The sequence below is a fragment of the Fukomys damarensis genome, unplaced genomic scaffold, assembly GCF_012274545.1.
Source record: "Fukomys damarensis isolate Sample0158 unplaced genomic scaffold, DMR_v1.0_HiC HiC_scaffold_13, whole genome shotgun sequence".
Taxonomy (NCBI): Eukaryota; Metazoa; Chordata; class Mammalia; order Rodentia; family Bathyergidae; genus Fukomys; species Fukomys damarensis.
The window spans coordinates 13,705,989-13,733,360 of record NW_022900925.1 but is presented as its reverse complement, the minus strand read 5'-3'; the positions used below and the strand labels follow the sequence as shown (position 1 = coordinate 13,733,360).

Here is a 27,372-nt window from a genome sequence, read left to right as displayed (position 1 = left end):
TCCATTTGACCCAGCCATCCCTCTACTGGGTATCGTTCCAAAAGAACATTTTCTATAAACATAGTGTATGCATAAATCGGTAAGATATGTGTCTTTTTCCTTGTACATTTGGAAGTGTTCCCATTAATGAAGAAATGGAGATTGAGCCACTTTAAAAGGTAAGTGGGCATTCACCAAGTTGAGGACGGGTGAAGTCACCCAGGCAGTGCGCGGCCTCCTCAAGGGAGCTTTGAGAGCAGTGGCGGGATGGGGATGGGTGAGTGAGGACAGCCAGTGAGTAGGAGGTCAACAAATGAAGACTGCAGATGAAGTCAGCTGTTGGTGAATTCAGCTAGAGTCAAAGCTGGGAAAGAGTAAGGTAGCCAATGGAGAAACAATATTAAGGGAGGCTCAGAATCTTCTTAGTTCTGTTTCAAGATGACAGAACCTGAGCGTGTATGTGGTTGTGGGAAAACACCAAGAAAAGGAAAGGACGTTAAGAGGCTTCAGAACAAAGAGACTTGAAGGAATGAGATACAAAGAGACATGAAAAAACAATATAGTGGCAACAGAGATGTTTGATATTTATGTAGTGCTGTTTGCATTAAGAGAAAGTACTTACTAGTTATTGAAGGTATAATGGTAGAATATAATGACTAAATGCTGGGTTCTAGGTAGCTGTTACCATTCACCTTTCTTTGCTCAGGTGTAGTGAAAACTATCTAATCAGTAAATTTTACACTGGTTATTACAACTACTGAGGCATTTAGCAGTTAGAACCATTTTTGAGCACTGAAAAACAGGAATACCTGGCAATACTCTAATATTGTTGAAATCTAGTTTTTGGTCTGTCTGTCTGTGCCTCTATCCATCATCTGCCTGTCTATCTATTCTTTTCCTTTACTCATTTATCCAACAATGCTAACTGAGGCCCTCCTTTCTGCCAAGCACTGGGCCGGACAAAAGCTCAGTCTCTTTCCCACAGAAGAAGTCTGTTTTAACAAAGTGCTACACCAGTGTTACTTATTACTAAGAATACTTTCTTTGGAGATGTCTTTCAGCATTATTGTTAGAGGCAATGACTTTATTCTTAGAGGCTAACATGAAAACTGAAGAATTCTGTGGAGATAAGCATACACAAATATCACTAATGTAGAAATCTGTCGTTTGGGAAATTGTGCTACTTTTAACAAAGGAATCCTGAATTATCTCATTGCTTTCATGTTGAACATTTTATCTTCCCTGAAGAATCTTGATTTCCAAATTTCAGATGCATATATTGAGTAGTCTGGTGGACATATACATATGCCTCACACTTCAAACATATGATAAACTCATCTTCACCTCAGATTTGCTCTTCTAATGTCTGTTCATTTGGACAATATTGTAGTCCTCTGAAAATTGAAACTGTAAGATGTAGTTTTTATCCTCTGGAGCAACGCATCTAAGAAGCAATAGAAATGAAGTGAAATCTAGATGTGGTGATATACATATATAATCTCTGTAGTGGGGAGGCGGAGGCAGGAGCATCACAAGTCGAAACTCAGCCCAGGCAACTTAGCCAGACCTTGCCTCAAAATAAAATATAAGAAAGAGTTGAAAATGTAGGTCACTGGGCTGAGATCAGTCTCACTCACACTCATATAAAGACAAAAGGATTGCAATCTTTAATATCCTTGCTGAATTCAGGTATCTGCATCACCAAGAACCCTAATGTACAGGACACCTTGAAGTAGGTGCTGACAGAGAGAAGCTTCCATGGTGAGAAGACTGGGTGGGGTACCAAAACGTGCACTCCCTGAAATTCTCATGGTGAAAGCCTGGATGTGGACAGAAGAAAAGTTTAGAGATTTTATCTGAGGACGAGGGCAAAGCAGCTAGTATGGGTTAGAGTAGAACATGGTTTGATTTGGATTGGAGAAAAAGGATGAAGATTAGGTAAAAGTTTATATGAATTGATAGGGAACAATTAATATGGGTCAGGCAATGAGAGATGAACTTTTTAAAAAATAATTTTCCGTTGATGTATTTAAAATGATGATGAAAACAAAAGTGTCACCCCCTTTTCAATAAAGTAACTTTATAAAAATATATGGGACCTGGTTTTTCAAATATTATAGTTCAAGAAATAAGTTTAGGACTGTGGAGTTAAAGCAGAATTTGACAATTCTAGAACCAAGGTGCTGGTACTCACTAGAAAAAAGTTGCAAGCAGATTCCTCTTGAGTCAAAATTGTCACACATCTATTCCCAAACCAGTATTTGATTCCCAGCTCACACATGCTTAGGTGCAACACCCTTATTTACCAGGCATGATCTGATTCACACAGCCATTCCACTAAAAACATGTGACTGTTTAATCACATGTCGTATCAGAGGAAGGATTAAGAGCTAGTAAGAGTTAGTTGCAAGCAGATTCCTCTTGAGTCAAAATTGTCACACATCTATTCCCAAACCAGTATTTGATTCCCAGCTCACACATGCTTAGGTGCAACACCCTTATTTACCAGGCATGATCTGATTCACACAGCCATTCCACTAAAAACATGTGACTGTTTAATCACATGTCGTATCAGAGGAAGGATTAAGAGCTAGTAAGAGTTATTTTAGTGGTTAAAAACATGTGAATGTTTAATCAAATGTCGTATAAGAGGAAGCATTAAGAGCTAGTAAGAGTTATTTTAGTGGCCTGCTTCACTGATTTACTGCACACCTGATTAGTGTATCTGTATAGAGCACTAGTGAAGGTGTGGAGTCTGTTAAGGGCAATGCTGACTGAGGAATGGAGTTGGGACTTTGCCATCAGAGAGAAACCACCCCAATAGAGAGAGAAACAGTCGGTAGAACAGTGTGCACCACTTCTCACATTTACTCTGTCAACCACTCCAGATGCTTCCTGGCCAAGAAGTGAGGACATCGGAAACACTAACATCACTGACGTGTTCATTAACTGTTTGAGGCAGGCAGCAGGGAGCCTTTAGGGTGTCACAGAACATTCTCCAATGAGATTGCTTCCAGTCAAGTTGTGTCCACAGTCATTGTCCGAATCCAGCAAACTACTGAGTCCTTCTGAACATTCTGTTGACCTCGCTTACACCCACCATCACCTGTCTTGCACACAGCTGCCTCCCAGCCATGCTGGAGCTGTCCCTCAAGGCTCCTGCATCTGCCTCTGAGCTCCTCTTTGGCTCAGTGCCATGCACACTGCTCATTAGGTCCTGTAGCGATGACTTCCGTGTGTCACCTCATCGTCCAAAGCCCACTAGTTTCTTTCTGTTCACCGCTATTTCCAATCTGACCTTTCTCGGGTAAGGGGTGCCCTCTGTTCTTTCTGACTGCACCTCTCAATCTTTATTGCTTAACCACTGCCACCCTCTGGGGACTCACATCTCTCTTTACTTGGAGTCACTGTTCTTAATCTTCTGGGAAAGACGAGCTACAAGATGAGACACTAGCATGATCATTTTTGCAGAAAGGGAGCTTCTCCTGCTCTCTCCATGAGGATCATAAGCTCTTCAAGGATGGGATGCATTGCTTGTACTGTATCTGCCCCTAGCAGAGTGCTGAGTACCCAGTTCGTGTTCCAACAAACTGGGATTAATGGATGACAAAAAGCACGACGTATGAGAAGAAATTTGTCTTCTGCTTTGGTTGTCAGTGAAACTGCTAAATGTTTTCAAAACACCTTATAAGCACAATATTGGACAGTATTAGGACAGCATAAAGAGACATAGAAAAAAATTCAAAAAGAAATTTTTGCAAGAACATAGTAATAAAACTAACATTTAAAAAATTATTCAAATTCAATAGACAGTCATTGAATTTTATATAATAGGGAAGATCTTTTCTAATTTTCTGCATAAACTACAACATCATTTCTCCTCAAATATAGGAATATTTCCCAGAAGCTTATATCAAAGAAGTATTTTCTTCTTGCAGAGAATTATAAAGTCAGTGTTTAACTGACAGAAGGTAGCACAAACCTGAGAATGGGAAATTCTATAACATTCGAAGACAGAGAATAACAATAAATGAATGATTGAAAATGATGCAAAAATGTTTATCTTTCTTAATTTTTTCTAAAGTGGATAGCTTTTTTGTGCAACTATGTGCACTTCTTTCTCTTTTCAAAATTAACTTTATTGGTACCCTTTAGGTTATACATTATGGTCTCATTCATGATTAGGAATCTGGACCTGCACGTGACATATCTTAGTTTTTGTTTTCTTCCCATTCCCCTTCCCTCTCTTCCACCCCTCCACATTTCCCTATTTGTTTCTGTTTTTTTCTTCTTTTCTCTTATTTTTTTCCTCCTTCCCCTCCCATTTATGCTTTGAACCTTTGCTTCCTGTTTCACATTATCTATTATACATTTTGGTTCTCCTTTACACTTTCAGTTTCTCACACCAAAGTGACAATTCCATATTTACAATACTCTAAAGTGAATAACTTTTTTTAAAATGTCATTTTATAAGTTTTATTGATGAATTTCATACTGTTTACTGATTTTCCAAGATATTTCTTTTTTTTCAGCTTTAATTGAGTTTATTGGTACATTTTAGGGATACAGTACAGTTACATTCATTGTTGGGATCATGTACCTCTACATGGCAAGTCTTGATTCTCATTTTATCCCCTTACCTCTAACTTTGCTATCTATATAAGCATGAGTAATTGTCTCAAAATTTTAGTAAAAAGCACAGGTTTGTTTAAAAAGAAGGACGTCGTGTGTTACAGGAAATGAATGAGCATATACTGCTCAGATTATTCAATGTAGGTAGTGAGACAGGCAAAAGAGTCAAAAACATCCTGGATGCAACCTTCTGCCCTGCGAACAGTGACTGTCTCCTTGGTTGGAAGAAGAGCTGAGGAGGGCAGTGGGAAATGTAGAAGGACTTTTAGTTTGTACTCCCTTTACTCTGGCATCATTGAGTTTTTAAATTGAGTGTTCTAATTTAAAAATACACAAATTGTAAAAGGTGGGAATAGTGAAACTGTGGGGGTGGGCTAAGGGGATTTGAATGCAGCATTTCTCTCTCAACCTTCAAAGTGTCTGGCATCATCCTCACCTTTACAAAAACTACTATGTTGTCCCCTCCATCTGAAACAAGACCACTATGTCTACTTGCTCAGTATCCAGGGGCCTGGAAGAGACAGGAAGTAGTCGTCTTCTCCATCTCTCCTGATTTAAGAACCACATCAAGCTATCCTTAATCTTAAGAATGTGCATGTGTTTGTATATGTGTGGTGTGCACATGTGCGTGCACACTTACAACAAAAGAGGAAGCAACACATCTCTTTTGTACTTGTTGCAATTCCTGTGGGATATTCAGGTAGAAATATCAAACACACAGATAGACACCCCACAGTGTAGTGTCTAAGTCAGCAATAAAAAACTGAGGATCTCTCATATCCATGGCCTTCAGATTGCTATGGCAGTAGAGAGGAAATTTGCTTTGTTCAGTTCTAGGGACTTGGGGACACTTTGCTCAGTTTAAGAAGTATAGCTGGTTTTCATGGATGAAATTTCCTGGGTTAACAGTAGACTGATGGATGAGGTAAGGTACAAATTTCCAACAGCAAATGTCATATTGTATAAAAAAGTACCAATGAAATTAATTTTAAAAAACAGTGTGTAACAAATAGAGATTTTCCAGGAAGTAAAAACCAGCCTTCGAGATACAAGGGTAAGAAGGTGCACACAATGAGTTCTCTTTGGGTTCTGTAACCCAGAGGTCCTGTTCAGTGAATAGCTGTGAAGAGAAGAAACATCAACTCATCCTGATTCTCTGCTGACTTCTGCTTGACTCACGACAGTCTTATCCCAGTGGGGAAGGTTTATTAATGAGCAAGGAGCTGTTATACATTGTGCTTGATACCTAAACCACCCTTAGCGGTTCATAAAAATAGGGTGATCCTGATCTAGCAGGGGCTCTAAACCTTTATCTGCCTCTGTAATGCTGGAGATATGAGAATGGAAAATAGTCAAGAATGCTACAGGGTCTGGATTATGCTTTGGGAGCAGACAAAATGCAAGTCTTTTATTTGAGGCTGGAAGAGAATCTAGTTTGAGAACGGTAAAGTGGGCTGTGATATGAGGTGACTTTGTGAGAGGTTGTGGAGGATACTGTGTCAGGCACGAAAGAGGAGCAGCCCACTCCCAGGCTCCACGCTCTTCTCAGCCCTAGGCTGCAAGAAATGATGAGAGGGTCCGAAGTCACTACTGCTCCGCTCTCCTTTAGTGTTCTAGAATGATGACCTGGACCAAGCACAAACCTCAAATCTCCACTTTGCCCCAACACTGTGACTTTCTAGACTGTAAGACTCTTTTGAGATTCAATTTAACTCTGTGAAATGCTGGCAACAAGAATGCTGGTCTACAAGTGCTTAAAAATACATGTGTCATATAAATGAATGAATTTTGCCATCTCCATGAAGTTCACACTTGAAAACACGTTGAGAAAGTTCAAAACATTTTAAAGGCACAAGAGATCATTATACGTTTGGTTAAACTAGGTGTTTACCTGGCTCTGGCTCCCCCCTGGAAGGCAGTAATTTCTGAGGCCACCAAGGAATAATAATGAGGAGGAGAGAGAGCCCGTTGTGAAATGATGCCAGCAAAGCTGTTTGTCTCTTTGTTTGTCTGACATTTAAAGACCTCATCTCTGCGGGAACTGTTGGTTGGATTGACTGTCACTCTTCTTAGCCCAAGAAGTGCCTCTCACATTAACTAGGTGAGTGCCATACCCAGACCCCCTGCTCGATGCTCACAATTTGGTTTCCATGCATGTGAAATTCACCTCCTGGCCCTGAAAAGTCTTTACTCTCCCACCACAAAATCTCCTGTGGGACTTGTGTGCTTGACATTGAGAGAATGAAGGGAGCGAGGTGGACTGAAGACTAAGTTTTAGCCCCACTAACAGGGAGGATGGCAGGGCTGGGGTAAAGAAGTTCAGCCAAAGTGAGGTCACATTCAAAGAAGGAGGTCAAGCTTTTGACACAGTGAGTTTGAAGCAATGGCAAGAATGTGTCCATATAGAAACGGCCAGACCCTCAGACGGTGGGTGACCTCTTCTGTGCCTGATGGTGTTGTTCATCAGGAAGTGTCCCCTCCTGCTCTTGCCTTTTACTGCTAGGAATCTCCAACTTTTCTTCTGTAATTTAGAGACCCTGTGAGTGATTTGGTACTTATCTTTCAGCCAGAGGTTGAAGGGGACCACCGTGTGTTTTATGCAAGTAACCACTTTGGGTATAAAAAGCTTCACGTAAGTGATCATGAATGTCGCTTGCCCATGGCTCTAATCTGATCACCAGGCCAATGGACGGACATGGCTTAGGTGACATATAATTAGATAAAGGAAACAAAACAGTGAAGAGCTTATACCCCCAGTCTGAATGAAGTCAGCTGAGTATCCTGTGAGGCAACTGCACTCTGTGTCCAGTCAACCAACCTGGGATCGCACTCTGCTGAAGCCGTCCTTATATCCTTCTTATTCAGTAAAATGTCACTACTCAAGAGCCCAAGTTTCCTAGAGTCTGTATGGAGAAATGCAATAAAACCTACTACTTAGAAAAATCTAAAAAGGTGCTGGTAATAAGCTCTGGACCTGGAAGTGATATCAATGACCTGTCTTCATTTAGTTTTCCTGTTTTTCATTGCATTTCACCTTTTTTTCTGAAAAATTCCGAGCAAGCTTCATGGTTTCACTCATTAATCGTTTAACAGTCTTCGCCGTAGTGGTCATTCCTGCACTGGTGTCACTTCTCACTGGCTCTCCACATCTGTGCTTCCCACATCACTGATTCAACCAACCTGGGGCTGAAAATATTCTAACCTGACATGTGAATTTTTTTTTAATCGCCATTTCCTAAACAGTGCAGGATAATGACTATTTACACAGAGTGTACATTATAATAGGCATTGTAATTAATCTAGAGATGATTTTAAGTATATGGAGGGTGGTGCCCAGGTTAATGGATATACTATGCCATTCTACATACAGGATTTGAGCATCTGCAGGTTCTGTATCTGAAGGTTTCTAGATCAAACCCATGGAGGGTAACTGTAAATGACTTTATGATGCCAACTGTATCTGGAGACTGTGAGGTCTTAGGAACCATGCCAAAGGAGACTATGCCTCTTTCTGCTTCTGAAGCTTAACTTTCATATACTGGTATATTGTGTATCCAGATTAAGGCCATGCCATCGTATGAAGACTTGCAGTTCCCTTCCTGGTACTATGGCTTAAGGATATCTTTTCCCCCCTAACCTTCAAATGTCACATTTGTTTCCATTTGCGGGGCAAAATTCAAGAATTTTTTTTATCAAGTTTTCCCTCCTGTGAGTCTCTCCACTGCCCCTCTCTTACTCACTGAATCAGATTTGTGAAGTCTTTTCCTATTATTCCTCAATATTTAACTTTCTTCCCCTTAATTTGTATACCTCCTAACATTCTGGCCTTTTCTGATATTGCTACACTTGGTGGTTGCTATCAAAGCCCCTTCACCTTCAGCCCACACTGACACCTTTGAACATTGCTCCGTCTCCTGCTGGTGGCAGATTGCTATGGAATTGCTTACCTCAGGAAATGAGTCATCTGTGACTAAGTTTGTCCTGCTGGGCCTAACAGATTCTCCAGTCCTCCAGCCCACCCTCTTTGTCATCTTCCTTCTTGCTTATGTAGCCACTGTCGGTGGCAATTTCGGCATCCTTGCTGCCGTCCTCATGGAACCCAAACTCCACACCCCCATGTACTTCTTCCTGGGGAACTTGTCCCTGCTGGATGTTGGGTGCATCACTGTCACTGTCCCCGCCATGTTGAGGCAATTCCTGTCCAGTGACAGAAGCGTTCCCTATGGCGCCTGCCTCTCACAGCTCTTCTTCTTCCACCTCCTGGCTGGGGCAGACTGCTTCCTGCTGACCGTCATGGCCTATGACCGCTACCTGGCCATCTGCCAGCCCCTCACCTACAGCACCCGCATGGCCCCGGGAATCCAGAAAGCTTCTGTGGGCATGTCATGTGTCTTTTCCTTCACCAATGCACTGACTCAAAGTGTGGCCTTGTCTACCCTGAAGTTCTGTGGTGCCAATGTGATCAATCACTTCTACTGTGACCTCCCTCAGCTCTTCAAGCTCTCTTGCTCCAGCACCCAACTGAATGAACAGTTGCTCTCTATAGCAGCAGCCTTTATGGGTGTGGCTCCACTGGTCCTCATCACCATATCCTACGCCCATGTGGTTGCTGCTGTTTTGAGAATCGGCTCTGCTGAGGGAAGGAAGAAGGCCTTCTCCACATGCAGCTCCCACCTCACTGTGGTGAGCATCTTCTTTGGAACAGGTGTCTTCAGCTACATGAGGCTGGGTTCAGTGGAGGCTTCAGACAAGGACAAGGGCATTGGCATCTTCAACACAGTCATCAGCCCCATGCTGAACCCACTCATCTACAGCCTGAGGAACCCCGATGTGCAGGGTGCCCTGCGGAGGCTGCTCACAGGGAAGTAGTCTCTAAGTGAGGTTCTCTACCTCTGGCTGGTTTATTTTATTATTTTGGGGTGGGTGTGAGGAACCCCGATGTGCAGGGTGCCCTGCGGAGGGTGCTCACAGGGAAGTAGTCTCTAAGTGAGGTTCTCTACCTCTGGCTTGTTTATTTTATTATTTTGGGGTGGTTTCCAGGGATCAAAATCTGGCCCTTGTGCTTGCGAGGCAGGTGACAGAACCACTGAGCTAAATTCCCGGCCCCTGTTCCTGTGGCTTGAAGTAATGGAATGACTCCATTATTGCTCCCAAGAGTTATTGTGATTAATGCAAATAGTGTTTCCTTGATGTAGTGAGGTAAGGAAATGACTCAACAGAAAATCACAATAAAATGGATGATAGCTTCCACTTTCATTGTGATTACCATGTGCTGGTCATTCTATGTGAGGCAGGCAGTGGAACCACTGAGCCAAATCCCCGGCTCATGGGCTTTGTTCTGTGTAACTGGCTATAGCATTTCATTTAATCCTGATAACTTTTTGAGGTAGATACAGATATACAAATTAAAGTATAGGAATCTCAACCTTGGATAGATTGAGTAGCTTTCCCAAAGGTCCATAGACAGTGCTTATCAGAGCTAAGATCTCAAACCATGTGGAAACTTCATGTGAAACTATTGCTTCTTAAGAGTAATAAATCATTTCAGGGATGGGTATGTAAGGTAAAGAAATGAGATGGGCAGAAAAAAGTTAAAAAAAGAAAGGGAGTAGGGCTGGAGATTTAACTCTGACACCATGAGTGCCTCACAAGTGCAACATTCTGAGTTTCACCCCCAGTATTTGGACAAAAAAGAAAAAGAAAGTGAAAAGGAGTATAAGGAGTATCAATGTGATGGAGAAAAATATTTTTTCCTGAAAAATTTCATAGGAAAATAATGAGAGAATAACCATAGTTCATACACTGTGTATTATGATCTTCAAAGTACTCAGATTATAACACATAGGCAAGAGAGATTCTCTTGAAGAAAGCAGAAAGAAGAAAGAAGAAGAAATGAACAGATAATAGCACAAAACTTTCTTTTCAATGAAATAAGAGAAAGTAGTAGTTTAAATGAAGCAAATTAGCATAAGTATACAAATACTTTTGAAACAACAGAATAGGTAATTTGGGGAATTATCTGAACTTTACCCTACTTTCTATTTATCTACTATTTTGCTCTTTATTTTTGTATATATACATATGTTTTTCTCATATAAGAGAAACCAGGCAATATTTAAGCTTGGGTGTTTGATTTATTTCATAAAAATATGAAACCTTCATGGGTTTGTGCATCATCCTTGCACAAAGGCCACAGTTATCTTTTCCATATTGTCCTGATTTTAATGTATGGACTGCCAATGTAAGCACCAGAAAATCTTTTTACATAAACGAAAATATGAGTAGAAAAGTTTTGGTTCTTTAGTAAATTGGATTTGTTCCTAAGTAGAGCATACAGAATGAGGGAATTAATTGCTAAATATCAATGTGAAAAATGAACAAATAAAAAGAAAACAGACTGAAAAACCTAGTTCTGATGGAACAGGTACTGTTAAAGAGGGATAAGATATGTATAGGTACAAATTCCGTATGTGATCACTATGTACATTAAATAGTACTAATGAACTTAATAAGAAAAAAGACATATAAAGATGAAAGTGTTTTTATATGCCAGCAACACCATAGAATAAAGTAATTATGTTAATAATAGAAACCGGTTTGGTTCATAAGTGAACACCTCCTTTCTACCCCACCTTACAGCACGAAGGAGCCCCTTCTACATGGTGTTAGAAGATGGACCCTTCATGTACCCAATATATGCATCTAAAGAGCTGTTTCTATTACACAATGAAATGAGTGCTCATTGAAAGATTAGAAGTACAAAAGACTAAAGTAAAAATCACCCATAGTTCCACCATTTACAGATAATCAAAGGACTTTTAACATATAATTCTTTAACTTTTTATTAATAATATATATTTATAAAAGTTAAAACTTTTATATGTACCCTGGCACTCAGAAAAAGTTGAATAAGTAGACACTTTCAATTACCAATTATTTTTAACTTTGCTAATGCAATAAACCAGATGTTAAAACTTATCACTTCCTTCATTTGAAATTAAAAATATAATATAGATAAATGCACAGATATTTAAAGTGTATTGCTAAAATAATTTACATAAATATAAAAATATTTCTGAACATAGACATGTTTGCCTTTTTCCTTATGCATCTGGAAGTGCTCTTAATAATGGAGAAGTGGAGAATAAGCCATATTTAAAAGTAAGTAGGCATTTGTCAAGGTGACAAGAGGTCACCTAAGCAGTGTGTGGCCTCCTCTAGGGCCTTAGAGAGCAGTACTGGGACTGGAGGTGGGGGCAGTGGTGAGACCCAGTAATCGGGAATTCAAGAAATGAAGACGGCAAATGAAGACAACCATTTGAAGAAGTTAAGCTAGATTGAAAGATGGGGCATATTATATAGTCAGTGGAGAAACAATATTAAGGGAGACTTGGAATTTTCTTAGTCTTCTTAGTTCAAAGATGACAAGAACTGTGTTTATCTGATTGTAAGCAAACACCAGTAAAAAGGAAGATGATTAAGATGCTCAAGAACAAGGAGCTTTGTAGGAGTGAGATGAAAAGAGATGTGAATAAATGAAACTGTAATAACAGAGATGTTTGATTTTTAGATGTAGTGGGACATTTTTAAAAGAAAGTAGTTATTTTTTATTTAAAGTAATATGGTAGATTGTAATAGCTATGTACTGAGTTCTATAGCTGTCACTTTTCATTTATTCCCTTTGTTAATAAATAGTTATGTTTAAAGTTGATTCATTATGTTATGAATAGTGTCTAGTCAATACATCTGCCCTAATAGAGTTTACACAGCTTATTATAAAGCCTAGAGATTTAGTAGTTACCTAGACAAATTTAAAGCATCGGAAACCAAGATCATTATATAATACTCCAATATGGTTTAAATCTATATCTATCTATTCATCCCTGTCATTTATTTACTCATCCAAAAAATTCTAACTGATGTCCTACTAAATGCTCAGCACTGTGATGCGCAATGAGGTACAGAGAGAAAAGCTGAGTCTCCAGCTTCAGAGAACTCGGGCTGTTGTAACAAAGAATTGCACCAATGATTCATTAGTGATAGCATTCAGCATTATTGTTAGAGGCAATAAACTTCTTTTTTGGAGGCGATATGAAAACTGAAAACATACAATGGAGTTACAAATACCACTAACTGTAGTGACAACGTACTGCATACGAAAAGTGCTCAAGGGACAAACACACTTTAATGTCAGGGGTCCGGTTGATTTTCAGGATAGCCCGGTGGCCTACAGTGTAGGTACCATCATTATTATTCACTTTATATATGAAAAGTTGAGGCTCACTAGGACATAGTTGTTGCTTGATCAGAGTATCAGAAGAAACGGCTGATGTCTGGAAAACGTTAGAAGAATATTTTTAACATCTTGAAGGAATTTTCATAGCGTCACCACAGCTATTTGCAATGCACACTCCTAGAAGACACTGTTGTGCTCTGTATCGACTCACAGCCTAGAACTAAATTATAAACTGAATGACAGAACTCTGGAAGGTGCTCCTTTAAATGCGGGCCACGTTAACTACCCACAATAGTTATTTCAGTAGTTTGGCAAATTCTGCTATTTTATTAAGGCATCCTGAATTATCTCACTCACTTTAATGATTTTTATCTGCCCCGATGATCCCTCATTTCCAAGATGCAAATATGCAGTAGTAGTCTAATGGGCACATACGTACACACTGCACTGCAAACGTGTAATAAACTCATCTTCATCTCAGATTTATTCTTCTAATACATGTTAACTTTGACGCTAAAGTTTGTTCGCTTTATAATTAAAATTGGAGGATATATGACTTTTATTCTCTTAGCATTCTTGACCATCTCAGACCGCATTGTATCTGTGAACTAATACAAATAAACTAGAATACAAGAGTGATGGTTTACCTTTGTAATCCCAGTACCAGGGAGGCTGAAGCAGGCAGATTACAAGTTTGAGCCTAGAGCAAGATCTAGCCTATAAATAAAAACTAAAAAGTGCAGGAGATGTAGTTCAGTGGGAGAGCATGCCTGGCCTCCATCCTCAGTACCACAAAAACAAAACAAAAACTGAAACGCATCCACAAGTATCAATTTCTAACACTTGGTTCTCCTCATTCTCTGTTTATTTTTTCATTGATCGTGTTTCCAAATGGCTCTAAAATGTTACTCTGAAGTTTGTCTCCCACTCCTGAAATGGGTGCTTAACCTTGGTCTCCAGTGCAAAGACCTTGTGTTTCCCCATACCCAGGACCCTCTTCAGAGGAGTTGGCAACTACAAGGACTACATGGAGATACCGATTCTTCATGGGCCATGGGTTCCCATACATTGACTGGAAGCCATCTAGAACAGCCGCATGTTTTAGATCCAGCACTAAGAAAGGCTCCCTAAAGTGGTGTGGACCAGGCTTATATCTAACAGGTCCTCTTCTGAGTCGGTACAAGGCAGCCTCATGTGGGTAAGAAAGCATGTAGCCGCCATTTTTCCTTCAGTCAATATAGGAAACTTCATCATTCGACCAGTGTGTTACTCAGTAGCCAATTAGAAATGTATTTGTACATCATCTCTTAGTACATTCAAACACTGTATTCATTGCTGTATCCATAATCTCTGTGAATAAATCACTGAAACACTTCTTTGCCCTGCCTTTTTCACATATTTTTATCCTGTCTCAAAATTATAACTAGGCAAATTGCCTAGAGGTAGGTGTCCAAAACGGAAGGCGGCTCTGCTCAGCACTGTACTACCAACGTATATTGTGTGTCCATGTTGGAAGTAAAAGAATATTTTACACATTAAGATACACTACTTAGGTTGTGTGACACTGATAATTCAATGTGCTGCATTTTTGAGCCTGACCACCAGTTCATTTATCTTGGTTATCTTTGACTAGTTCTATATTGATTTCCTATTCTTGTATAAATATGTTCCTCTTTATTTATTTATTGGTACCAGGGATCGAACTCAGGCCCTTGTGCTTGTGAGGCAGGCAGCAGAACCACTGAGCCAAATCCCTGGGACTGCTTGCCTTTCTTTCTTTCTTTTCTTTTCTTTTCTTTATTTTTTTCCTTTCTAGTGCTAAGGATTAATTCTAGGGCTTTGTAAATACAAGATATGTTTTCAACAAGAAACACAGCCAGATCCTGACTGACTTTTCTTGAGAATATTTGCATTCTCCTATTTCTCTGTACATTAAGTGATTTGGAATTGTGTCTTTGTCATTATAAGTTATATACTGTAGAGACTCTGGATTCTGATATGTTCCTTTTATTATCAATGGCATATATTTTATCTGGAATTTATGTTTTGTATCTGTGGAAGACTTGGTCTGTTAGAAACTACTCCACCATTTCCAAAGCCTGAAGCAGTCCAACTCTCTAGAATTTGGGACAACTTTCACTGGTCCTCCCACATCTCATGAAAGAATCAATATGTGTTTTATTAGGAATGAGAAACTAGTAAGTGCTTATGTACAAAAACTAGAGAGCACCTATGTGAAGAAATATCTGCCTGACTTCCTCTGAGGTTCCATAGCCTACATAAAAACTAAAATATCAATAATTGTAGAATTATAAAAAGTTTACTATATTCATACCATGGTGTAATATGTTTTATGAAATTATAAGAACACATACTTAAAATACATGAACAAGGCCAGGGATTTAGCTCAGTGGTTCTGCCACCTGCCTCACAAGCACAAGGTCCTGAGTTCAATCTCCAGTACAAAAAAAGAAAAGAAAAAAAAATACACGAACAAAACACAAAGTTTAAAACTGGGAGAAAAATTTAACATTATATGTGTATCACTCCCCCCGCCACACTCACACACTAATTGAGTACTTTGATAGAAGGTGTCTTCACTAATTAAGGTATGTATTATGGACGTAACTGTGCCCGCCAAATTCATGTATTGAAGCCTTGTCTTTCAATGCAATGGTGTTTGGAAATCAGTCATTTGGAAGATAATCAGGCTCACACTGAGGTCATGAGGACATTTCCCTGAAGATAACATTGTGTCCCTATAAAGAGAAACATTAGAGGGTCAGGGATTTGGCTCAGTGTTTCCACAGCCTGCCTTGAAAGAGCAAGATCCTGAGTGTGATCCCCAGTACCAAAAAAATTTTTTTTTAAAAAAAAAAAAAAGAAGAAAAGAAACATTAGAGCCTTCTCCCTCCCCCTTCTATATCTTATTTTCTTTCTCCCAAGGGAGCAAGCAGTGAGAAGGCAGCCATTTGCAAGCCAGGAAGAGGTTCTTCCCTATGGTGCACCCATGTTGGTGTTTGACTCTCAGTCTTCCCATCTCTAGAATAGTGAGAAAACAAATTTCCGTTGTTTGCAGTTGGAAGCACTTAGTCTTAGTCTGTGAAATTTTGTTATGGCAACATCAAAAGACTAGGTAATATAGAAATGAAAAGGATTTGGGGAAAAGCAGGAAGGGACAATGTTGAGATTTAAAAGTTTAGGAGTTGCCAAGTAGAAATGATTAATAAGAAGCTGGACCTAAGAGCCTTCGGGAGCAAAATTTAGATGTACCTTGATATTTGAACTTCAACAAGGTGCAAGTACAAGTTAATGTCATCTGTTCATATGCCATTACTTAGAAAAAGCGATTTAGAGAACCTAATGACCATCACAGGTGATTTAGTAGTTAAAAAATAATGGCGAGAGTACCACTTGGGCTATAGAAAAACAAAGAAATGTCACTAACAGAAAAATTGGAGAGTCCACAAAGTCCTAACTTTCATTAATTATTTACATACCTTGGCTTATATAGCAATAAGGTGAATTATATCCTTTTAGGTAATAAGCCACTCCAAGGGAAGAGGGACCACATAACTGATCTATCCTTGATCAATAAAGGATGCAGGATCTGCCATAAAAGTGCCTAGATTGTTAAGAAATTCTTTGAGGTCAAGTGTGCACTAGCACTACAGTTAGAACACCTGAGGGCTCTACACATAGGAAGGTCGATATTCACTCACCACACTTTTTCCATGGACCACTTAGGACACTTCATGAAGAACTGGAGCAAAGGAGAAAACTAGAAGACTGACCCAGTAGTACAGAGACACAGAGATCCCCATTTGCCCATGGAACTGTTCTTTTATAAGAAGCAAAAGGTGGTCAGCACTTTAAGAGAACCTGAAAACTTTCTCTTTCTTTGAGTCCAAGGCAGTGGTGTCTCGGGAGTGGTAGTGTAAACCCTCTATTGCTGAGGGGATGGCTGAACAATAACTACTCCTGGGCCCCCGCCTTGAGAAAGCAGAGATCTGATGCTCCTGGACAAGTGCAGAAAACCCCTCTCCAGAGGTCCAATCAAGAACCCCTGTCAACAGGAGGCAGAGTTTTGCTGTAAGTGGGGAGGGAAAAGTGGCAGGAATGTTAAGAATGCTCTAACCATGAAGTCACCCTAAGACAGGCTGGGGCAAGAGAAGTGAACAGCTTTCCTTATCTCCCCCACAAGCTTTACACCAAGGAATAAGCATCAGTGCCCTTCTACCAAGGAAGGAAGTGTGGACAGAGAAACATGCGTAGAGGTGTACAGACGTATTGAAATTGAAGGGAGAACAGGGTCACTGAGAAAATTTCTGTAGCCCATCTTCCTATGGTTTGGACTTTGAATATTGCCCAAAGGACCACGTATTAAAGGCTGGGTTCTCATGTTGGCACTATTGAGTGGAAACTTTGGAGGGGACTTAGTGGGAGGTCCTTGAGTCACTGGCAAATGCCCTTGAAGACTGTGGGACACTAGTGTCTTTCTCTTCCTCTTTGTTTCCTGACTGATGTGACATGAGTAGATTTGCTATTCCACATGCTCCATGCCATTTACATCAGTGCCCCCACAAGAGGCCCAAAACAATGGGAATAACTCGATTATGGACTGAAACCTCCAAAACCATCAGCTGGTATGTTCTTTAATAAGTTAGTTATCTCAGGTATTTTGTAATGGTAAGTGAAACTTCCATGTGCAATGACTGCAAAGTAAGAAAAGACAACAACCAGAAGATGTTGAAGTGTGTAGTTTACCAATGGCAATAGCAATAGAATATTTATCTCATAAAGGGTAACTTCCAGAATACTGGAAAAATTTCTACACCACAATAACAAGTAGAAATCTACATTTTTAAGGAGAAAATGTTTAAATAATAATTTCTCCAAAGAAGGCAAGCATATTGTGAATAAATACATGAAAAGATTCTCAATATTTTTAGTCATTAGGGGAAGTAAAATTAAAGCCACAATGATGGGGCTGGGGATTTAGCTCAATGGTGCCACTGCCTACTTTGCCAGCTCAAGGTCCTGAGTTCGATCCCTGGTACAAACCGCCACCCTCAAACAAAAAACAACCAAAGAAAAAAATCACAGTGTGGTACTATTGTGTACACAATGTACTGAATATAATTAAAAAGATGTGTTGTTAAGTTTTGAAGAGGATATGGGGCAACTAGAAATCTCATACATTTCAGATGGAAATGCAAACTGGATTACCACTTAGGACTTGCTCCAATTTTATATAAAATTAGATATCCACTTGCATAGATTCTAATAATTAAAACTCTAGACATTATGAAGTGAAATGAAGGACTATACTCACAGAAAGAACTGTAAAAATATATTTGTCATAGAGTTGCTTGTAGTGGCTAAATATGAAAACAAGCCAAATATTCACCAATAGATGAATAGCTAAATAAATTACAACACATAATGTCTAATGAGATACTAATCACTGACAAAAGGAATAATTATTAATACAGTAGTCACTCTCATGTAATTTTGCTTTCTGATGATTCACTTACCTTTGGTCAGGGAAAATATTAAATAGAAAATTCCAGAAATAAAGAATTTGTAAGTTTTAAATAAATTTTTGTATTATATTGCTATGAATGATCTATTTTATTATTAGTTACTGTTGTTAATCAATCACTGGTGTCCCCCTTATAAAGTAAGCTTTTATCAGGAGTAGAAGAGCAACAATACTATATGTTGGGTTGGTAGTAACCTTGGTGTCAGGCACCCCACTGGGAGACTTTGAGCACATCTCCCAATAATAAAGGGGAATTACTGAACAGCCAATGTGCATGAAGCTGAAAGGGGTTTGTCGATTTAGCTGATTTAATTATCAAAAGCTATACTTAATTATTCCGGTCTAACGCTGACAAAGAAAACCACAGGGAAGGAAGTCATGTAAGGGATTGCTATGGGCTAAGGTGTGGAAAGGGAGTTGACCACAAAGGACCATCAGAAAAGTGGTGGGAGGCATGGAAATGAACTCTAGAGACTCTGGAAATGCTAGATCCGTGACTGTGTATTTATCATACATGTGAAACTTTATAATTAAAGCAATTAAACTACTTTTCAAAAACATACCTTGAAAATCTGAAACATAAATAACAGAAAAGTACCATAATCATTTATGATCTTGTACTTGTCCACGATTCGAAACATGGACCCACTGTCTAACTTCCATCCATCATCAAAGCTCCTTGGATCACTTTTCCACATGTACAATATGGAACTCTGTCTTTTCTCTTCTTTGGAGACCTGAGGAGGCTGGAATGAAACCATGAATCTCATGCTTCCTCAAGAGTCCAAAATAGTAAGCAGATGAGAGAAACCCTTAAGGGCTTGAAATTGTCCTACTCTAGCTTGTAGTGAGTGTAATCTCTGGGGAAGTCTGTTTTGTGGGGGCCAGTTGGTGCTAATCACCTTGCAGAGAGAGAGAGCACCAGGTGAGTCTCTCAGCCCTGTTAAAAGCTTTCTGGAGATGCCACCTGGATCAGCCTAGCAGCCACTCCCCTCTCTACAGAGTACAACAGGAAAGTAAGTGCCCCACCGACCTCCCAGCCACTCTAGCCCCAGTACTTTCATTCTTTTTAGAGTAAGGCTGGTAAAGGTCACTCATGATCTTCAAGTGGATTTCCTTGTCTACAGGAGAATAAAAGATTACGTGATGCTAGATTCAATAAGTGGTAATGAAGTACAATGACGAGGTTTACCACTCTGAGTGACAGGAAAAGAGAAGGGAAAATCAATACATATTCATTACGCATACATAGTCAGATAGATGGCAGGGACCTTGAGAGACAGTAGGGTTTGGCAGAGAGAATAATCTCTCTACCCAGAATAAACTCTGACACCTACAGCCTTAAACAAGTTAATTTTTTGAGCTTCACTCTTGTCTGACAACAGATGGCAGACAACAGCTTTTGTAGAAAATGACAGAATGGCCCTGCTGTACCTGGTCTTGTAATAGCCTATTCAGGATAATTGACACTTTTTGATTTGCACTAAGGATTTGGAATCTCCTTTAATTCACTCTAGATGAGCTATTCCTCTTAATGCTTCAATTTCCTGTCCCTGTCTATATAGGAACCTTCTGCAATCATTCTAATTATTACTTTCTAGGATGTCACAGGAAGGAAGGCTCAATGAAACAGTAGCCTGCAGAGGAATCAGCCTAGCTCCACATGGCGGCTGGGCAGTCCTCAGGGGTCTGCTCCCATGGAGGCCTGGGGCACTGGGGGTGGGGCAGAGAAAACCATTCTTGATGTAATGAGACAGGGATCCGGGATGGAGGTTTGAGGGACAGATTGTCAATGTGTGGAAGGCAGGCAGTGCTATTTACAGAAAAAAGTCTCTGTCTCCATCATGGAGAGTGAGGGGCCTAGGATATGCCAGCATCCAGGAGAAAGAGGCCTCAAAGATTCTTTCCAGAACTAGGTTTCCTAGTCACAGCAGCAGGATGTTTGCCTTCTTGAAACAGCATCATTTCAAGCCATAGAAAGAGCAATAACTTCTTCCGATACACAGTGTTCTTCATAACGGTCAAGAAGTACACATAACCCAGCCGTGAGGTGTTAAGATGTGGGCTTGCAGATAGATAGACCCAGGATTGGGAACCAACTCTGTCAAGTCGATGGAGTCGGCCGGGCACCTGTGGGAATAACTGGCACCACATGTGACGGAGAGGAAGCCACCTAAATGCTCCTTGGGATGTCAGTGCCCTCCCTTTACCGAATGCCCTCATTGATAGAAACACACACGACTCCTGTTTCCCTATAACATTTACTGGTAACTTCGTCTTTCCACTTGCTCAGCCCCAGCAAATCGAAACTACCCTTGCAGCATCCCTTTCCCTCATCCATCATGCCCGATGTTCTTGTTTTCCTAACGAAGTATATCCAGAACTATGTGATATTCAACAAAAAATGGTCAAATGAAAGGATGAACAGACAGTTTCCTGACTTAGTTGAATATGCTGTAGTGCTGCTGATACTGGAAGCCTCACAGACAGCGTTGCTTCCTTTATTAGACACAGTGTCACTAATAATGCTCAGTAACAACACATGTTGGATCCACATGGGCTCGGTTGCGAACTTGGAATCAGACGGTCTGTGTTTGAGATCCATCTGCGAAAGAGCTTGATGGCGTTAAGCTTTTTAGCCAGTGTCCTGATTGCACAGAAATAATGGCTTTATGGGAATTAAAAGAAAAAGGAATATAAAGTACTTAATAGGATACTCAAATACTTAAAATTATGTTAATATTTCATAGAATGCTTTTGTCTCTTTAACTTTTAGCTTTGTGCATTCTCGCCCTTTGCTCTGCTTCCTGCTCCTCCTCTCCTTTCACCTCTCAATTTCTTGAGACCCTGCCCTCCCGTCTTTCTCCTGTATGTTGTTACTCTTCATATGCTGTGCTTTATAGAACTTTATGTATCCACTTATTCATGGAGCTGTCAGAGATGCTATTCATCATGCACCTTAAACCATTGATGCTAAAATACTGAAGCACCTCTGTACCGTTTTGGTAAATAGCCTCTGTCCTGGATTCCAGGAGTATTCCTGTCTGCCTCAGCCACCTCACAGAAATTCCACAGATCTCTGTCTTAACCAGCAGCTCTAGGTTGATTGTTTGGCATAGTAGCAGCCTTAGGGATTCTGGACAAAATATAGACTAGTATCTCCGCTGATTGTTAGGTGTCACAAGCATGTTACGCCAGCATCCAGCAGACATACATTATATACCTAGTATGTTCACTGTTCTCATTTTGCCAAGCCCTTGGCTTCTTCTCATGGAAGCACCATGGAGCAAGATGGCTTGGAGAACAGGCAGACTGTCGCTGACTTCACCCTCCTTTGCTGGTCTGCAGTCCATTCTTTTTGTGGTCTCTTTCTTTATTTACATAGTCACAGTTGAGGGCAACTTCAGCACTTTGGTGCCATCATAGTGGAGCCCAAATTCCACACTCCCATGTACTGTCTGCTGGACAGTGGGTACATCATGGTCACTGTTCCTCCGATGCTGCTGTGTCTCCTGGCCCACCAGTGCAGAGTTCCCTATGCTGCCTGCCTTTCACAGCCCTTCTTTTTCCACCTCCTGGCGGGTGTGGGCTGTCACCTCCTGACAGCCATGGCCTATGATCGCTACCTGGCCATCTGCCAGCCCCTCGCCACAGCACCCACATGAGGCATGAGGTCAGGGTTCCCTGGTGGGCCTCTGCTGCATCATCTCCTTCCGCAGTGCTCTGACTCACACAGAGGCTGTGCCTATGCTTGATTTCTGTGGCCCAAACATAGTCAACCACTTTTACTGTGATCGCCCACCTATGTTTTAGCTCTCTTGCTCCATTATACATCTCAATGGGCACCTGCTCGTGGTGGGAGCCTCCTTCATGGGGGTGATCCCTATAGACCTCATCTTAGTGTCCTATGCCCGCATCGCTGCTGCAGTTCTGTGGATCCACTCTGCCGAGGGGAGGAAGAAGGCCTTTTCCATGTATGGCTCCCATCTCACTGTGGTCTGTATCTTTTATGGCACTGGCTTCTTCAGTGACACGCTTCTGAGTCAGTCTCAGCCTCAGAGAAGGACAAAAGGATTGGGATCCTTAATGCTATCACCAGCCCCATGCTGAACCCAGTCATCTACAGCCTGAGGAACCCTGATGTGCAGAGCGCCCGGAAGAAGGTGCTGACAGGAAAGAGGTCTCCATCGTGAGAAGCCCGGATGTCGGTGTCTCAATGCCTCTCCTCTTTGAGCCCCTCTAACTTTCTCATGCTGAGAATCTAGATAGGTGAAGCTGGAAACCTCGGGGTTTAGTTTGAACGGGAGAACAGTAGCTGGTATAGGTCAGAGTGGAATTTGGTTTGGCTTGGATTCTGGAGAAAAGTTAAAGCTTAGGGTAACAAGGGTCAGAGTTGTTGGTAGAAAATGCATTAAAGATAAAAGGGAGGGCGGGGATTTATCTCAGTGGTGCCACTGCCTGCATTTTAAGCTTAATCAAGATCCCAAGTTCAATCCCTGGTATCAAAAAAAGAAAAACAAAAGATAGATGGGAGAAAAATGTGGGTGAGATAATGGGAAATGAAATGTTTTTATTTGATGACTTCAATGGTATATTTAAAATTTTAGTAAAACTCATATACACCATGCTCATATGTGGGCTCTGTTTTTTTTTTTTTTAATATTATACTTTTAAAAGTAAGTTAAGGTACTGTGAAGGTAAGTTGGGGTGTGGCGTACTGTAGGAGCAGGGTGTTGGTGCTCATCGAAGCATCTGGCCACCACCTTCCTCAGATCAGGTCGGCACACACCTGTTTTCAAAGCAGTGTTTCCTTCCTAATTCATGGGTAGGAACAACACACTATGTGCCAGTGTGTGACCTGATTTTTACCACCCTTCCACTGAAACATGAACACTTCATCACGTTTTATCAGAAGAAATACTAAGAAATTGTAAGATTTGTTTTTAATGTCCTCATTAAGAACAATATGTCCGTATGGATCATTACTAAAGTTGGGGAGACTGTTAAGGGAGGTGCTTGCTGTGTGCAATCTGCAATGACTGAGCAATGGAGACAGGACTTTGCCGTCAGAGAGAAACCACCCCAGTCCAGAGAGAAACAGTCGGTAGAACAGTCTGCACCATGTCTCATATTCGTTCTGTCAACCACTTCAGATGCTTCGTGGCCGAGAAGTGAGGACATCAGAACGTCTAACATCACTGACACACTTATTATCAATTGTGGAGAGCAGCAGGGAACTCGGGATACCTGAGAACATTCTCCAATAAAATTTTTTCCAGTAAAGCTGTATCTGCAGTTATTCTCCACATCCACCAAACTACTGAGTCTCACCGAGCATTCTATGGAACTCACGTCAGAAGCCACCGATTTCTACCTGATTGCCATCATTTCAAATCTAGACTTTTGCCAGGTCTATGAGACTTTCCTGTCTTCTTTCTGATCTCACTCTCAATCTTTACCTCTCAATCACAGCCTCTCTCAGGTGAAGTCCTGTACTTAATTTTTCTCTGAAGGAATGTGGCTCACACAGCAAGACATGGGCATAATGATGCCTGTATTTCTTGTAGCTTTTTTTGATCTCCCCTGTGGACCATAAACTCCTTAAGAACAGGATGTGTGTCTTACCCTGTGTCCTCTAGACACCTAGCGAGTGCTTAGTACATAATCTGTACATTAACTGACCTATGGAAAGAAAGTCCTTTTTACCAAGGAAGTTAATGATACTACTATGCTTTCACACTACCTGGAAAAGCCCACTATTAGGACAGTATGAATGTATACAGAGAAATTTTTTAAAAGAAGAAATTTTCATATGATGCAAGAAATACAATCATGAAATTTGACATTATGGGATAAAGCTTTTCTGACCTTGGTCATAAACTGCAATTTAAGTTCTTTCTCAAAATAAGAAAAATTGCTTTAAGCTAAAGATAAAAAGTGACTTCTTGAAAAGAATAGGAAGAGAGTATTTAGTTGGGAATAGTTGAGCACAAAGCATCAGAAGAGGAAATCTTATAACATCCAAAGAGGGGGAGTACATTATACGGCTGTGGGATAATAAAAAATGACTGTAAAAGTAGCAAATAAACATATGAAAAAATGTTCAACATCACTGGTTATTCGAGATGCATATAAAACAACACTGAGATTCAACCTCACCCAGTAAGAATGCCTGCTATCAAGAAATCAACCAATAACAAATGCTGGGGGTGTTCTGGGGAGAAAGGAGCCCTTCCTCATAATGATGGGAGTACAGACTGGTGCAACCACTGTGGAAATCAATATGGAGATTCCTCAAAGAACTGGGATTAGAAGTCCCATGTGACCCAGCTATTCCACTGCTGGGTATCGTCCCTAAAGAATTGTTAGAATCATGTCACAGCAATATATGCTCAACCATGTTTATAGTGACACAGTTTGTAATAACTAAAATTTGGAAATAGCTCAATTGCCCATCAACTGGAGACTGGATAAAGAAGATGTTTTGTTTTGTTTTCTTTTTTATAAAATGGAGTACTCCTCAGTCACAACGAATGAGAACCTAGAGAGATTTATAGCTAAGTGGACACATTTTGTGGCCACACTCTTAAGTAAAATCAATAAGTCACACATGTGTAAATACTGAATAGTTTCTCTGGTGTGAAAAGATAAAAGTGTAAATCAGGATCAAAATGTATAACTGATATTGTGTAATAGTAAGAAAAGTCTAAGAGTAGAGGAAGTGGGAGGAGTAGGGGAAAGGGGAAAGGGGAAAAATATGTGAAAAGGAAAAACATAGAAACAATTTCTTCATAAATTGGGAGGAGTGGAGGGGGTGAAGGGAAGGCTGGGGAATGGGGAAAAATAAAGGTAAGTCTTGTAAAGGTACACGATCCCAATGATGAACGTAACTGTACTGTACACCTAAAATGTACCAATGAGCTTAATAAAGATGAAAACAATGACTGATCATAAGTGACACAAAGGTTCTTATCCTTTGGAACTCCTATTCTTCAGGAAACAATTTTTAACCATATTATGCAAATATGAGTACTTTGTATTTCATGCAAATAATTTTAGTAAAAACATTTTTGCTTTAAAGTCTCATCTGTAGCTGTGAAAAATGTACAGTGCATCTTGTTGTGTCAGAAACGCCAGCACTGTGACCTGTGCACGTGTGAAGAATATCCCGGAGGATGTCACCCTCACATGGAGGGGACTGACGGGGCAGGGCAGGGGGACCCGGAGATTACTCCCAGATTTCACTCTCTATCCTCTGGCATAATTTGAAGTTTTCACTGTGTTCTCTAATTTGCAAGATTAAAGTAAACAAATTGTGAAAAAGAATTAATGGTGAAAGAGTGTTTGGGGCTAAGGTGAGTTGACTCCAGGGTTTTCACTCAGGTCTTCAAAGTGTCTGCTGTCCTCATCACTTTTGAGAAACATAGTATGTTTCCCTCCCTCCAGAACTGTGCCCACTTGCTCAGGACTCAGAGCCCTGGGAGGGACATGAAGTAGCCATCTTGGCCCTGCCTATTTTTGTGAGTTAAGGGCCTAATAAAATGAACTCTCTCCTTCCACTCCACAACAACTCATTCTGACCACGTCAACATCCTCTCCCCCAACACTTCGGCTCTCTTGCCTGGTTTTCACTGTCTTTGTGTAGTTCCAGCAAAAGGGAGTGATGGGGTTTGTCTGAGATGCTTGTGTGGCCTTTTTGAACACACACTCATGGACTCGCGACACGAAAAGGGACTTCTAGCAATATTTTAGTCCAGCCATGCCAACGTCAGAGAGTTCACGTCCAGAGCAATGTGCTCCAGCTGTTATCAGTCCTCAGTACGCCTGTGTGCTTCCGAGGCCATCCATGCTCCACGTGTGAGTTCAGCAGATGTCACGTTGTACACCGTGAGTATCTGCACGTATCCGCTTGGAGGTGCTGTCACACGCATCCCTGTGCCGCCTTCCACTCAGAGCATGGCCCTGTGCACAGCACACAGCACAGTGCCACTGCTGCTATTGGACTAAGGAGAGCTATGGGACAGTAGTACATTTTCTGCCACTCGTCTATGAGCACCTAGCAGGATTCAAAAGACTCTTTAAGATCTGTGTTCTCTTTCGGATTTTGTAACATCACAGTTGAACGCCACCCACAGTGAGAACCAGGGCCTGGATAGGAAAGTAAGAAAGCTGTGTTTTATTATCCTCATTTCACAGATTAAAAAAAATAGAAACTCATCAAGTATTTGCCAGAGGTCGTGGAGTTAGAAGGGAAGCAGCCTCCAAGTACTGGGTCCCAGTCCCGTGTCTTTGCCTCTCTCTTTACCTCTAGTAAATCACTGAATAAAAAGGGACAGCGTGATGCTGACTCTAGGGGCAGTACGACTCATAAATACAGAGGGCAGCGGAGACGAATGAGGAATGCCCTCAGCAGGACAGGTGGGATCCTCCTTCTAGCCTCTGCTACTTTAACCTGCCTGAGTTCTTTACGCTTCAATGCCTTTATCAACGACAAAAGAAATCTCTTCCAAGAAGCCCAGGCTCTCTTTTCATTCACCCACTGCGTGACACTCAGATCCACACAGGATTCCATGGCGGAGGGAGTTTAGTGACTTTGGGCAGCTACACGCACAGGCGGGAAAGCTGAGAACTGGCGTATGAACTTGGGGACAGTCACACAGTGGCTTTCTGGTGGGCAGTGGCTGGTTCCTGGGTGTCAGCTGCTGCACAGACGGGACAGATGCCAAAACTGGAGGTGGTGGCCCTGGGGCAGACAGAGATGTGGAGGCCTGAGAGATGGCAATGAATGGAACAAAAGGGTGAGCTGTGGATGTGGTCTGGGAACAGAGGCCGGAAAATAACTACCTTTGTTTTCAGAGTTTAGGTTTGCATGATGTAGGGAAATTGAAGTATGAGGGTCCTAACATGGTTCTGGCCTCTATTTGGTAGTTACTGGTTTGTCCAGGCCAAAATCTAAGGAAGGACAAATCCAAATCCAGCA

The 27,372-nt window shown here is 40.9% G+C and overlaps 1 protein-coding gene and 1 pseudogene across 1 annotated transcript; both read left to right on the top strand.

The window, feature by feature from the left end:
* Window positions 1-8,544: 8,544 nt before the first annotated feature.
* On the top strand, window positions 8,545-9,480 carry LOC104874856 (putative olfactory receptor 3A4). Its single transcript, XM_010642099.1, has one exon. The coding sequence runs from the start codon at window positions 8,545-8,547 to the stop codon at window positions 9,478-9,480; it is 936 nt and encodes a 311-aa protein (XP_010640401.1).
* Window positions 9,481-21,683: 12,203 nt separating this feature from the next.
* LOC104875026 lies at window positions 21,684-22,585 on the top strand (annotated as a pseudogene).
* The last annotated feature ends 4,787 nt before the right edge of the window (window positions 22,586-27,372 follow it).

Excerpts from the sequence above, each read along its gene's own strand:
- LOC104874856 (XM_010642099.1), top strand. The coding sequence starts at position 8,545 with ATGGAATTGCTTACCTCAGGAAATGAGTCATCTGTGACTAAGTTTGTC.